We start from the raw sequence: 15,430 nt of genomic DNA on the forward strand, positions 1-15,430 counted from the left end.
AAGAGACTGATGCATATTAATGCCTGAAGTTTAACAGTCAATGTGTTTTATATACGTTAATCAAACAGGTCTTGTTTTTTGATGTTCTGAAAAAAATAAAAAAATAATAGCAATACAAATTTAAAGTACTGTTTTGTCAAATAAAGCATTTAAAACGTCTTCTAATTAAGATGTAACATGATAAATACAGCAAATAGCCTTGATACATAGACCTTATAACTGACAGTATATACTGTACTTCTCCTTAACCGGGGATTTTAAGCATATGTTTTTATTATACGGTACGTGATATTGTTTAATGAATCTTTATCTTATATATATTACACTGACATTCTGCTGCCTAGTGAGCATTAGCTTTAATTACTTAATCATACAAGGATTTGTACTTTTACTTGAGTACAATTTTGAATACAGGACTTGTGCTGGAGTACTTCCAAGGTGATGTTGCTCCTTTTCCTTTAGAAAAGCATCATATTGACAATTGTTCTATTCCTATATCTTTACTCGTAAGGGGATGGGAAGATGTAAACAACCCCTGTTTTTCTGAGACTTTGCAGAATGTCCAGTCCAAACAGGAATTGCACCACCTCTCCTGCAACTGAAATATAAACACAACATAGTCTGTCATATTTTACTTAAACCGGCATTTAACCATTTAACTCACTGCTACATATGAGAAGAACAAGATGGAGCGGTGAAGCAGTTCTTAGGGAAATTGTCAACATTTGTTGTAAATGAAAATCAGGTGGGTGCTGACTTCTGTGTATACAGTCTATGGTGCACATGATCTGTGAACCTGTTCATGAAAATAATCCCATTGTGCAAAGCAAATGTTTGTGCAGAACCAGCAGCTCTCAGCCCTGAACCGAGGACAGGGGCGCTCTCTAGTGGAGATAAACAAGCATTACAGCAAATTTAACAAATTAGATCAATCACACGTCAGAGCCTCTGATTCATGTGCACTTTATTCTTATTACAGTACAGTACTGTGGTCATTTTAAGCATTGCAAGTAGCTACAGTGGTACTGGAGTGGTATTAGACAACATCATGACAAAAGAAATAACTTAGATTCTTATTTACTGCACTGATGCTGTTGTTTCTTGTTCAAATGCAGATTTTTCAAGAAAAATAAAAAAATGCACAATGGACAAAAAACCCATAAAATATATTAAAAAACTCTCATAGTTTTAGTTTTATACAAAATAAGAACACATAATAAAAAGAAAATGAGTTGAGAAATAAAAAGAAATAACACAGAATGCAAACAGTAAGTCTTCATCCTCTGAAGCCTTTTCTGCCAAAGACATGAATAATGTTTTTTTTGCTTATCATACAACAATGTAAATGCAGAACATCTCTTTTTGTAGTATTCTCATTGCAGGGCAGCATTTTGATGCATCTTTGTAGCATTTCCTAAATACTACTAAATATGCAATTAGGTCAAGTTAACATTTGTGCACTTTGCATCTCGTCAAAATATTTGAGATGACGATCTAGAGTCAAAATGTTGCTTTTGCTGCATTTTTAACTTGAACTAATTTCATATTTTGCCGGCAGAAATACTGAACACAATCCCTGAAGAGCAGAGGCAGTACTTTCTTTTTTACCTACATGGAAGCAGTGTGGTCAGTGAAAACTGGAAAAAAGCTGACTACTTTAACTTATTCTAATGAGCATGGGTATTGAAGCTAATCGGTATTTGTCCGTGACAAATTGAAGATAGTAATCAGCATGCATGTTGGGTAATATTGTGTCTACATCAACAGGGCAGTATCAGCAGTGAAAAGACCTGGACGATTTGTGGTGCATTTGACTGTAACTGACTCTAGAACCGCGATTCCCAACCTTCAATAATAACCCTGTGTTTAAACCCTCTATTGAGGAAACTGCATTCTAGACAATCGCATGTCATGTGCAATACACCGTGCACACGCTCTCAGCGCCGCGGTCACTTGTGTCTGTTTCGCACTTGCAGCAACGTGGGCGTCTGCTCCATGATCCGCAGCAGCAGATTATCGATGTAGTCCTCCATGTCTCGCACCTGTGCCTTGACCTTTTTCAGGTCGGCCTCACATTTCCCCAGCTTCGCCTCCTGCCGCTCGGAGGCCGCCTGCTGCTTCTGCATGTCCATCTCCTGCTGCAGCAGCAGGGAGATCAGCTCCATGTTGGTCAGGTGCTGGTACTGAGCCGAGTAGTCCACAGGAACCTCCTGCAGGAGATGAGGTAGGAAGAGAAAAGATACAGGAAGTCATACGGAGGCTGGTTAGTATCACAATTGTGGGAATAGTTTGATATTTATTCACTTTCTAGTCGGGAAGTACAGTAGATGAGAAAATCTGTATACGTCTGAGTGAAACTACAGCCAGAAAGACCATGGTCTGTGTATGAATACATGAGAGCTGCCTAAAAGTGAAGCCAAATCACGTGGACGTCTGGAGAAAGAGGAGCTGTGTCATCCATCTTTTTATAGTCTGTGGTTTTCAGCCCTCATCAGAATCTACCTCAGTGTTTAATACGAATAAACAAATCATCAGAAGCTAAATGTTATTATAAGAAGTAGTTAAAGATTATTAACCATCCGTCACTACTGTTCATTTTCAGGTTAGACTGAAACCTGGAACCCCCCACCTACTCTTCACAGCATATATATAACATCCTCCTCCGCCGTATTCGAGAACATAAATTTAGGACCTGAAAACTCTTATCTGGGCCAAAAAATGATGTCACGCTGGAGAGGAGTAATGGGATCAGCATTTCTCTGCACAGAGTTCAAAGTAACCTCAGTCTAACACCGAGCTGGAAGGTAGAGCGGCTGCACATTCTCGTGCTTTTATTCTTTCTACTGCTGCGAGCGTTTCATATCACATCTTCAGGCCCATGAGGAAACATGACTCAACATTTCTGTAAAGGGAAACACATCTGTCTTAATGAACTATATCAGGGGTTTTCAACTGGTTTTGGTGGGTGAATAGTACTTCTGTGTGTGTGTGTGGAGAGAGGGGAGACCTATCAGTGTGATATCTGGGCATGGTGATGTTCACTCAGCATGTCTATTCGTGGCGAAATGGTAGACAGCGATAGTCTCATGTCATTCTCTGGTTCAAGACATTGTTTTGGCTATTATGCCAATTTTTTTTCTTATTACAAAGTATTTGTTTTTCGCTCTTTTGTTTTATTTAATATTTTCATTATTAATTCTGCCCTTTTGGGCCTTCTTTTTGGGAAAAAAAAAATTCCCATCATACAAACTACATCTCCAAGACCTCATCAGAGTTTTTCGACCTAGCTCAACCGCTCTTCTTCATCTACCTTTAACACGCATGCACAGGGGAAAACTACTGGCAGTTTCTAGCCCCAAGCCTGTTTCAAGGTTCCCCTCATCACCTTTATATTATTTTAGACATATTTTCTCATTTAAGATATTTTTCATGATGTTCAAGAATAATCTGGAAATGTGTTGAAATATCTAAGCGAATTTCGCGGACCCCCTGCAATGCTGTCGCGGACCACTAGGCGGTTGAAAACCCCTGAACTATATGGATCAACATGGATGTTTACACAGTGTTAGTGTTGTGTGTGTGTGTGTGGGGGGGGGGGGGGGGGTCATTACCTGACTCCTCTCAGCTTCAGCTGCAGCCTGGTGGGCGGCGCCGCGTCCCGGGTGGATCGTGTGCTTGAGCTTCTCCAGAACCGAACGCCCCTCCTTCTTCTCTGATTGGCTGGAGGTTAATGGCTTCACTGGGTGAGGTCTGCATGGGGAAGAGGTCAGCACTCACTCGTCTACACGGGTATATTGAATGTATGAAGAAAAGATTCTAAAGGACTCATCATTCATGGTCAAATGATGGCAGGTTATAGTTTTATTTCATATCATTCTAAAGTATTCCCTGAAAAAAGCTGAACACATTTAGACAAATTAGATTGTGAAGGAATCCACAGCAGCTGAGGAGACAGTTAAACATCATCTTCTGCTCTTTGAGAGGAACCACGAAGCTGAATCGCTTCAATTTTAACTAGAAAATTGCTAAAAATTGCAACTGCACTCACTCACTTGTGGACGATAAAATCTTCTTTGGGAGACACAGGGAACATTTAGAAATGGAAAATGAGAGAAAAACTAACATTTTATTTAAAGCTACTTTGTTATTACAGCAGAAGAAAAAACTGTGGATAACTATTGTGTTTTCTTGAATTAAAGTCATGTCCACACTTTTCTCTCCTCTTGAGAGACTCACTGGACCCGCTCTTATTTTAAAATACAACTGTTTGTCTACAAAGCTCATTTATTACATCATTGATCCCATTTTCTGCCTCACGCCACTAATCTCGTCTTCACAACTTCTTTAAATTTTCCTTTCTCGTCTAAAAACTAAAAGGTCACCAGACATTTCTCTGTAGCTGCCACTAAACTCTGGAATCCTGTCCCAAATTAAGTATTTTTCTACAATCAACAATTTAAAAACTTACATTTAAATATTTCTTTTAATCAGCCTGTTTCTGTTGTATGACTCTGCTAATCTCTCTCTTTTATATCTCATTGACTTCTTTCTTGTGTGTATCTTATTGTTTCTTTCTGTTCAATCCATTTACTTGCATTTTTCCCCTCCACAAAGCAGCTAAACTCCTGTTGTTTTAAACGTGGTACATTAATAAAACTGACATGACTATTATCCGGATATGAATGTTTAGCGCTGGTTAGCAGGTGGATGAGTAGCAGCGAACGTAGCCAAGTTCAGGTGGAACAACGTGGAAGAACTTACAGCAGCAAACAAGAAACTGAACCGTGAGATGAAAAAACGTAAATGTGAAGCGAAGCTGAGAGCAGTGCACAGCAGTTCTCATCCAACCAACCAACGTTTGGATGAACAAGCAGAACTCAAAAAATACATAAATGCATTTTGCAGCAAACAAGCCAGGCCAAGACTGAACACAGCAGCAAAATAAAATGACTGTACGTGTAGAAATCATGTCTCTAAGTAAGTAAAGCTACAAGTCACTGAACACCCGAGTAGGATTCTCACCTGCTCTCCTGATTGGGCAGGTTGTTAGCTGGCTGTGTCTCCTCAGGGAGAAGTGAGTGGCGTGCATCGACCAGGGGCGGGTCAGTGGCGGAGATGGTAGAGAAGGAGGAAGAGGTGGTGGAGGTGTAGGGAGCCACAACCAGAGTAGTGCTGGCTCCAGCCCCGGGCCCCATGCTTGAGAGATGTATGGGGGGGCAACAGAGAGGGGCGGGGTGGAGCTGAGCCTGTGTGTCGTTGGCGGTGGTGGTGGTGGCGTTGGACAGGGATGGTGCACAGGGGAGGGAGTAAGGAGAGGGATCGAGCTTGGACGGGGATCTTGAGCCCGGTGCCACTTTTGCGTGAAGGTCTTCGAAACTGACCTCGGAGGGAATCCCTGTGACACAGTACTTTGTGAGGCGGGACATTTTGTTGACTTTGGATGTTTTGGGCCGACCGGTGCTATTTACTGGCAAATCTGTGGAAGATTTACTGGGCTGATGCAACAACTGTCCGTTACCGACTTGTGAGATGTTTTGAACGAGAGACAGCAACTGTTCAAACTCTCGGTCTCCACTTTGGCTTTGGCTGCTCGGGCTGCTCTGTCGGGAAAAACCTTTGGGTCTAAAACGTGCGCTGACAACTCCGGAAAACACCTCGGTCTGCTGCTGTGAGGCCAGCCGGGCTTCTGGGTTACCATTATCATCACTGTCCTTTTGAGTCTTCTGAGAACTACCGTTGTTTCTTGTTTTATCGTCTCTGAACTCAACGTGAAGATCGGATGGTGTTTGATTTTGCGACGACAGCGCAGTGATCTCCTCGCTGTCGTTTCCCCTGGACTGATCACGTGGTAACAAGTTGTTCAGCTCCCAGTGACAGTCCTGGAGAACTGGAGACACTTTGCACCGTTTACTGGAAGCGTTTATTTCAAACGAAGAGTTCATCTCAGGTATGTAGGTGTCCTTTAAAGTGAATAATTCCTCAGGTGTCGTCTCCGCGTGGTAAACAGTCAGTGAATCTTCGGTCGGTGGGGGGGAAATGGCTCCTAAACTACTGACGCCTTTGAGAGTATCGACCGCCTCCGATTGAGAAGAGCCGTCCGAGTCAATAAAGGTGAAGTCTAAGTTGTAAACGTTCATGTTCATGTCTCCTGACGAGAAAGCCACGTTATTGTTGTTGCAAGTAGTATCATTAGTTGTAGACTCTGCTAGCGCCTCTACCGGAGCAGAGGGACCGTCCATCTTCTCGTCTGAGTCTGGGGAAGTCGTAGTTGATAAGTTCGTGACGTCTTTCACAGAGATTTCACTGTCAAGAAGCATTTCAGGTGCAGAGCTCTTGAACGTGATACTAGTCCCGTCGCTTTCCTCAGCGTTCAATGACAAACGATGGTTGTTCGCTGTGAGTTCCCCGTAGTTTCCTCTGCACATGCGTCCGTACAGATCTTGCTCGAACAGCATCCCTCCCCAGCAGTCAACGTCGTACTCCAAAGGCTCGTATTTGAACTTTTTCAGCTTTTCTTCTTGGACTAATCCCGGTGACGTGGCGTCTGCGTGCTGCTCGGAGGGAACGCCGGGAGAGTCGGAGGTCTCGCTGCTCGTCTGAGGGTCCGGAGATGGACCATTCCTTTTGCACTCGGCCTCTCGTTCACGTTGTAGCGAGGCCACGCCGGTCTGGGAGAGGAGGTAAGCCTCCTTGTGGACGGCCAGCTCCTGACCTCTGTGCAGCCAGCCGTCAGAGTAAATCTCACTGAGAGTAGTTCTTAATAACCTCCTCGGAGGCAAAGGCGGAGGCTGCTCTTCACACGTCTGCAGCCCCTGTGCATGATTGTTAAGTGCATAGCTACATGTATCAAATGACGGGCTGGTTCTCAGCCGTTTCTGAGGAACACTTCCTTTAGGCGAGTTCAGCCTGCTCGAGGCAAGAGCATCAAAAAAGTCGTCCCACTCTCCTGTGCTCTCGGACATGGAGCGAGAGGCGTGGTTATGGGAGTTCGGTGCGGCTGCTTTGGGTAACAACGCAGGGAGAGATATCTGTCTGCCCACGGGCCGGGGTCGCTCCCGCCTTATGGAAGCCGTCTTTGAAGCATGAGCATCGTGAGCGGGACTGGGTGCGCAGGGCAGAGTGGTGTAATGGAAGGGGGACAAGCCGGAGGAGGGGGAGCAAGGTGCAAGAGGAGGGGACGTCTGCGCCTCCTCGGCTAGGAGCTCCTCAAAGAAGGGGTTGCGCTGCATTTGGGGGAGGAAAGGGTTGGAGGGGGAGAGGGGAGGCGAGGAGGGTGAGGTGGAGGGAGTGAGCGGGCGAGACCGAGTGCGGTCGTCGGGTGAGACGTGACCGGAGGGGGAGGAGCACTGAGGGGAAGCGGGGGAGAGAGGAGGGAGGGGAGGGGCTGAGGTGCTTTCTACCTTAGGAGAAACTTCCAGCCTGTGAAGGAAAATAGTCCTCTTAGTTAATGATGAGCCACGTGAGCACACGGCGAATATCTCACACAAAAACACTCACCACCACCAAAACACTGAGTCCTGCAGCAAAGAGTTTAGCTCGACCATTTTTAGCCACTTAAGATCTGCAGATATTAAATTGGCCAAATAATAGAATCATGGAAACAGTAACGCAAATTAAATCAAAAAAGCAAAGCACATCTGCAACATGATCAGGCAAAAAAGGCAAATAAATAATGCATCGTAGCCATTCAAAGATCATCTGCCTCAGCAGTTGCTCTGTTGGGTGAGCTCATATCGACAGGAAATGATTTTCTTGGCGTCATTTTCCAGGAGCAGTTTTCTAAACCACAGTGATGCTGCATCTTTTCGTCTGGAAACACACACCACAGAGAAATGGAGATGCTGCAGCGCTGCTGGTGGAAAACATAGTATGAGGTGATGATACAGCATGGGCCTAAAAACTACGAAATCAATTTTCAGATGAGCAAAGAGGAGAGAAAACGCAGAGCTCAGGACACCCAGCTGAACACAGGGCTGCCGGGAGCCTGGTGTGGTTCCTGGATACGAGCGACAGTCATCAGACTCTGTGGCGCCTGTGAACAACTCACCTCGGCTTGTTCTGCGAGTCGCCGGAACCAAACCAGCCTCTGAGCCTCCCTTCTGATGATGAAGCAGCCTGGGCCAGGTCCGACTTGGCGGGAAGAGACTCGCTCCTCCCTCCAGAGAACAACGTCTTCCTCAGCTTCCTCCCTTTTTCAGGTGAACTGGACGCAGAGGATACGGTCGACGCCTGCGTGGTGCGACCGTCTGACGGATCTTGCTGAATTGGAATAAACGACGCCCGAGCTTCCTTGTCTTCCTCTTTCCTGGTCTTGTCGAAGGACCAGCGGCGGCCCTCGGCGAAGGAGCCTTTGTCCTCGCTCCTCTTGGTGAGGTTCTGCAGGGAGCGGGACAGCGGCGAGCTCTTCTCCTGCTGCACCAGCTTGGACGCCAGAGCTCCCGAGCTCTTTGGAGGAGATGGCTCGGAGTCGTAGACGTGGCTTCCATTTATACACAAGGACGACTTGGACTGAGTCATGGTCTGACCCCGGAGGGACTCCATCGCAGCGTTGGATCGAGAGAGGGCCGTTGTGATTTTGCTGGCTTCGTCGCTCAGGGCTCGCTTGTGTGTGAGAACCTTGGTGGTGTGTTGACTGGTGAGAACTTTGGGAACAAAGACAGAACATGAAAATAAATCAAATGCTTCAGGATTACACCTTCTTTACTTGAGCACAGGCAAATCTGAGAAAAGTTATCAAATCGGTCAATTGAGGATGACATTTGATCCATGATCTTGATCGTCCCCCTGGTGGCAGGCTGCAGTATGGAACATAAACCCTGCCTCCTCTATGTTAGTGGATGTGACAGGTACGTTGACTTTTTGACTAAAAAGTCAACGTACCTGTCAAATAATTTGTTCTCCAAAGGTTTTTAGTCGTTCTTATCACACTGATATTTGTTAAAGTGGTAAGTTTGGTATTAATGAGTCATTGGGTGCCATAGAAACATTATGATTGACAGTTAACACTGCCTTATGATTGGTCGGGTGCGTGCATTAGACGTACATAAGTGCAGAATGGCGGCTCCTGTATCCGGGAAGAACTGGAGACAGGTCGTCCATCTTTATATTTAGTCTACGGATGGAACTTTCTTCTGTTGAATGTCCATTAATAAAGTATTTTGGTCACAATAACAGTAACCACATTTAGAGGATTGATGTTGGTGGAAGGGATCTTTAATAAAACTCTCAGACTCATCAACAGTCACCACCTCTCTTTCATACACGTGTATATGATGTCAGCGCTCACCTTTTTTAGCTAAGTCTGCCTCTCCATAGTGGGCGTCCACTCTCACTTTGCTCGTGTAGATGGGCGAGCTGGGGGGGTCCGACAGCAGGTCCAGACTGGGCGGGGGGCCGGGGTTGTCACTGGCCATGGAAGACAAGCTGCTGTCTGAAGCCAGCGATGAGCACGACCTGGTGTCGGACGACTTGCGCAGCTTCCCTTTGAAGAAATCCTTCACCTTGCTCCTCTTCTCCTCTGCTGCCGCCGCCGCGTCTCGAGACTCCATCACCACCACCCCCCCGCCCCCCTCTCCGAACGGCTGCCCCTGGGATCCGGACAGGGCGGCGAAGCGGCCCGGCACGATGGCCGAGGAAGACTCCACGTCGCCCCTCTTCCTCCCCGTGACGCGGTCCTTCAGCTTCCCGAAGGCAGAGCGAGGTTTGTCCTTGATGGTGAGGTCGAACATACTGGCCGTCATGTTGTTGCGGGTGAACTGCACCGTCACCTGAAGCTCACCACGCTCCTTCTCCTTCCTTCCTGCCTTGGAGTTGAGCTTGAACCATCTGGAGAAATAACAGAAGAGAGACAATTCCATATGAATACATCACTTTGGCAGAATATGTGATACAAAGCAATAGGGACGGGGGGAAAAAATCGATTCAGTTACGAATCGCGATTCTTGTGTATGCCTTTTATCTTATTTATTGGTTTATACGGGGGGATATATGGAGGGAGCATGTTGACCAGCTCTTGTTTTTGCACAAGAATCTAAACATACCCAAGCACTAGCATTGCATCGCCTACATGCAAACAACAATGAAGCATAGCCTACTTTTTGTTTATTTCAAAGTTTATATTCTAAGTAAACTTTTATTCATTCTATTTAATTGACCTTTTATTTATTGTTTAAAAGAAGCCTAAGTGGCATACATTTCTTAATCTGTCAGTTTGTGTGCCCTTGACAGGGGCTATACAATAATAGGGCACATTTTTATTTCTTTTCTCTATTGGCTGCCCGCCAGTCATTAAGTTAATGTTAATATTTGAAATAAAACTTGTAAAGTTCTAAGTGAATTTGACTGTGTTGTATTTGAAGGTATGATTCCATTTTTTCCATGGTCCAGTATTTAAAAAAAAAAAAAATAACCAAAAGAAATTGCAGGAAATCGTAATATCGAATCGCAATACTTACAGAATCGCAATACATATCGTATTGCCACCTAAGTATCGTGATAGTATCGTATCGGGAGGTCCCTGCCGATTCCCGTCCTTACAAAGCAATGGATTTGGCTGCTACACTGTTTACCCCTGAAACTCCAAGAGTCTCTTGTGGAGTCAAACACTTCACCCACTCCTCCATCGGCATAGTAATGAGTAGTGAATTTTCCTTTCTGGGTGAACTATCCCTTTAAAGCATTGTGTTATTTGACCATTCGCTGGGACAAAACAAGCAACAACAAAAACCACTGATTTCTTTTGGCAGTGTTTTCCACATGTTACATAATCTGGGAATAATGCTTGGGGATTACACTTATCAAAATCTCTTTGACACGTCTCAGAGCAGGAAAACAAGACCCAAATTCCTCTGTGTCCACCCGCCTACACACGGTATGAACGTGTGTTTATATGAAACATGAACAATATGGGGAGCCAGCCACTGAAATGGTGCCTCCCGCGTCCTGTGTGTGGACCAGAGAAAGTGTTTCAGAGCCAAAACCAACAGCAGGACTTCAGTGTGAGTTTCACCGAGCGTGGGGAGAGAGAGAGAGAGAGAGAGAGAGGGCGGAGAAGCCACAATTCAATCCAGATGTGTTGAACGCTCCTCAGTGTGTATGTGGAGATGTTTCACATATTACTGCCGAGTCCTGTTACGTCACCACGTGGCACAGCGGAATTCCACGAAGACTCATAATAAGATAAATTTGGAGAACGTTTTCAATAAGAGCAACAAAATAACTTATTGTTCTGTGTGTAGCTCAGTCACAGATGGTGATAGTAACAACAGAGAGGATCCGTTATATTCACTTAGCGAAATTAGACAAAGATGGTGTTTTAATGACTTTAAACCCTCATGTGTCCGACTGGTTGTCAGGAGGTTTTCATTTGTCTGGATGAGAAGAAGTTGCCGGGATAACTTAATCATAAATAAAACTGGAACAGCACTGAAGATGACTGCATCTCTATCTTTTGACTGATGGATACATTTAAATGATAAACAAATTCCAGGATCCACCCCCTTATCCCAATCTGCACCAAAATGTAACAGGAGCTTCCCTGAAGACACCACATCCCTCCACCAGGATTTGTGGTCATCTGTCAAGTCGTTTATTGCAGGATGTTGCCATCTAACAGAAGAAAACATAACCTGCTTGGTGAAGGTAAAACAATTCTAAATATGGTCGAACAACTTTGTGAATCTGCAGAAAAAAGCTGAAATCAAAAAATATTTTGTCTCAAATCGACACACCCGCTAAACTTTCAGGTGTGTGACGTAGAGTTTCAGTCAATTTCCTTCAATTCCTGGTAACCAAGGTAGATACTATTTTAAAAAGCATTTGAACTGAACAGCAGATAAACTGAGAAAACCTCAATAAATAAGATAACCACCATCTTCTTTCACTTGGAGATGATTTTAGAGACTCTTGTTCTTCAGCTGAGCCAGATCAGATTGTGTTTGTCCTCACAGGAGCTTAGAAAGCCTCCGATCTAAAACAAAAACCTACTGAACCCTGTGAACAACACAGACTAAACTACACATCATCAGTCTTAGATGTACGAGCACCCAGCTGCAGCACTGGCTCAGCGTTCATCAGCCTCATTTACTGCAAGAATTTCAGGGAACTCTGACTTTACATGAACATATTTAGCTGTGATTCTCTGTCTCCCTTTTTTTCAAAGCTGGACCTCTCAGACCATGTCTATGTACTGTTAAATCTGAGCTCAGGCACCAAGTGTGGGTTTCTATCTCACTTTCTAAAGCCACAGCTGAATACAGGAGCACAGCAGTGGGGTGATGCTGTTGTTAGAAGAGAGGAAGGACACAGTGTCATATATATACCATCAAAAAAGAAGTAAATAGTAAGTGCATGTGGGGAAATTAAGTCACCCAGTGGAATCTGTGTCTCATCGTGTTGATTTGCAGTGCATTGTGGGTACTGCTGCTGGAGCGTATATCAGTCTAGGAGATGAGAATTCAACGATGCATCTAGGGATCAAGCTTTGGCAATTTTTTAAATTGACCACGTGTCCTACTCCCCATCAGTCAGAGGCAGATCGAGCAGGACTGATGTGAGTGGAAAATAATTTAAATACTACAAACATCCAAACACATTGAAGGATAGGTTTCTATGTCCTCTAAATGTTGACATGCATGAACATATGCATGTCACAGGGGCGGGTCCAGAGGTGGAGGGGCCAGGGGGGCACAGGGCCCAGATGAAATCAGATTGGCCCCTCAAGTGCCCCAGTCCTGTCAGATACATTTTTTTGATATGACAGTTTTTGAATATTTTTGTCCCAAGTTTTCTGAAGAACATAATGTGATTGGACAAGGAACAATCATTGAGATATCTCCACTGATATGTGGTTTCAAATCAAAGAGAGTAGATGTTCACTTTACAGAATCAGGGATTGTGCCCAGATGTTGGACATGTAATCCACCTCTGATTCAAACAAATCCTAGATCCGCCACTGGCATGTCATACTTTAACTGAAGTACTGAAGAACATGAGCAGATGCAATCTTTACAAATCACTTCATGTGTGATCAGGACACTGGTAAACATGTTTAGCTGTATATATATTTATATATACATATATATTTTCTTTTCTTTTTAAAAAATTTTTTATTCTATTTTATTCAAATTTTGTTTTTTTGGTTGTAATTACTTGAGCATTGCTAGAAGAGAGCCTGTGACTCAAGCATTTCATTGCCAGCTTATTGTTATTGATGTGCATTTGATAATAAACTCTTGAATCTTCTTGTCATGCAGGCATCAGTTCAACCAGCACCTACTCGTCTCTGGGACACTGGCCCTCGTTGAAGATCTGGTCCAGCGGGATGATGGTCTGACCCAGGAACACGTCCAGGCCGATCAGGACCCGGTGCATGACGCTGAGCACCAGGTCCCCGCTGCCCGGCGGGTAGGCTCCGCGACCCCCGTCCTCCAGGACCCCGGGCAGCAGCTCGAAGCAGCACTCCTCGCTCCACTCGGGCACCGCCGCCTTCTCCACCAGCCCCGTGGTGAACTTCTCCTTGCCCACCTGGATGCTGGTGTACAGGTAGCGGCTGCCGTGCTTGCCCTTGGTGCGCAGCCCCCTGGCCCGCAGCACGGTGACGTTGACGTGGGTGGGCACCCATCGCTGGTCGTCGTCCAGGTCGATCAGTGACATCATGTTTGCACCGATGCACGGGAACGTGGAGAGAATCCCGGTGTCGTGTCACTCGATGGTCGGGATCATCCCCCCCCCCCACCGTGCACCAGTGATCCAGTGTCCGCGCTGCGCAAAAACAAGAGGCTTCTCTGCAGGAAAGCTCCAGCGTGCTCGGGTCCGGAGGGAGGGTCGGGGTCCGGAGAGTCTCCCCGGGGTCAGGGTCCGACCGGCGGGCTCGTTCAGCTTGAAGCTTCGCGGGTCATCCGGAGAATCACTCAGTGCAAACCGGGTGAGAGCCGCTGCAGACAGACATGTCGCACCGTCCGAGATCTGCTGCTGCGACCCGCCCTCCTCCAGCAGCAGGCCCGCAGACACACACAGGGATGCCGCAGAGTTTAAAGAGAAACACACTCTCACACACACACACACTGGAGAGGACACTGGTTGTCAGAATGCCTCCAAACGAAACCTAAACCTGACTCTGATCCTGAAACCAAATCTTAACCCTCAAACAAGCTTTGGTGTGTGAGGACGTTTTGTCTGGTCCTCACTTCTGCAAAAATGTCCTCACGCTGTTACATTATGCTCATGGTCCTCACAACTATATGAGTACAGGTACACTCTCACTCTCACTCCCAATCTCACACACAGACACACACACACACACACACACACACACACACACACACATACACACACACACACACACACACACACACATACACACACAGGAAAGGACACTGGTTGTCAGAATGCAGGCAGCCTCCAAATAAACCTAAACCTAATTCTAATGTCCTCACTCTGTTAGGTTTATGCTCATGGTCCTCACAACTATAGGAGTGAAGGTACACCCACACACACGCGCTCACACACCCACACACACACACACACACTGGAGAGGACACTGGTTGTCAGAATGCATGCAGCCTCTAAACTAAATCTAAACCTAATTCTAACCCTGAAACCAAATCTTAACCCTCAAACAAGCTTTGGCGTGTGAGGACATTTTGTCTGGTCCTCACTTCTGCAAAAATGTCCTCACTATGTTAGGTCTATGCCCATGGTCCTCACAACTATATGAGTACAGGTACACACACACACATACACACTCACACACGTTCACAGCAGCTGGTCCTTATCCACAAACAACAGAAAATGATGATGTGTCCAAAGTTTCTGTGCAGAACTTTCTGGGAAAAGCATTATATAATAATAATTACTTGACAGTATGAAACTGCGGTGTTTGTTTTTAACTGTTTCCTATTGTTTGCCCTCAATCACAATTTTTATCGTTTAAAGCACATTTTAAACTGTTTTAAAAGTGCTTTAGAAATACTGTTATTATTATGATTTCAAACAATGTCTTGTTAATCTGCAACGTTCACTTATGTTGCACAAAAATCTTTCGGAAAACCTTAAAATATTTGGCAATGTTATCTTTTGAATTTGAATGACTATGAGCTCTTAAGGCTGATTAGTTATTTACAATTGAGAGTTTTAATACAGAAACATTATTGTGTCTTCCTCTGCTCCTTTTCCGGGACATGTCTGTGTCTCAAGGTGAATCACAGTATTGACCACAGCAGGTTACTGTCATTCCCTCAACTATAACGCCCTCTAGTGGAGATACATGAGAAGAATCAGCATAACAGAGAGCTCAGACCAATAAGTAGGAAAGTAAAGATCTTTCTAAGTGGAGGAGCTGTGGTCACATCCCCTCATCTCTTTCTTCACTCATTCAACAAATGGTTCAATGAAATCTAGATTGGTGACTTCATTAAACATTTCTATTTAC

At 45.0% G+C, this 15,430-nt stretch overlaps 1 protein-coding gene across 1 annotated transcript; it reads right to left on the bottom strand.

Moving 5' to 3' along the window:
- Nucleotides 1-1,949: 1,949 nt before the first annotated feature.
- Nucleotides 1,950-13,656, bottom strand: rab11fip5b (RAB11 family interacting protein 5b (class I)). The gene is made up of 6 exons (XM_061078945.1): nucleotides 13,277-13,656; nucleotides 9,287-9,825; nucleotides 8,048-8,642; nucleotides 5,023-7,419; nucleotides 3,612-3,750; nucleotides 1,950-2,210 (listed from the first exon to the last, which is right to left on the bottom strand). Exons 1-6 carry the CDS (start codon nucleotides 13,654-13,656, stop codon nucleotides 1,950-1,952), a joined length of 4,311 nt encoding a protein of 1,436 aa, XP_060934928.1.
- Nucleotides 13,657-15,430: the final 1,774 nt, after the last annotated feature.

Source organism: Limanda limanda, chromosome 10, assembly GCF_963576545.1.
Source record: "Limanda limanda chromosome 10, fLimLim1.1, whole genome shotgun sequence".
In the NCBI taxonomy this organism is placed as follows: domain Eukaryota; kingdom Metazoa; phylum Chordata; class Actinopteri; order Pleuronectiformes; family Pleuronectidae; genus Limanda; species Limanda limanda.

Excerpts from the sequence above, each read along its gene's own strand:
- rab11fip5b (XM_061078945.1), bottom strand. The coding sequence starts at position 13,656 with ATGATGTCACTGATCGACCTGGACGACGACCAGCGATGGGTGCCCACC. Across the intron at positions 8,643-9,286 it reads GGCAGACTTAGCTAAAAAAG|TTCTCACCAGTCAACACACC; the intron begins GTGAGCGCTGAC and ends TTGTTCCCAAAG. Across the intron at positions 7,420-8,047 it reads GACTCGCAGAACAAGCCGAG|GCTGGAAGTTTCTCCTAAGG; the intron begins GTGAGTTGTTCA and ends TTTCCTTCACAG.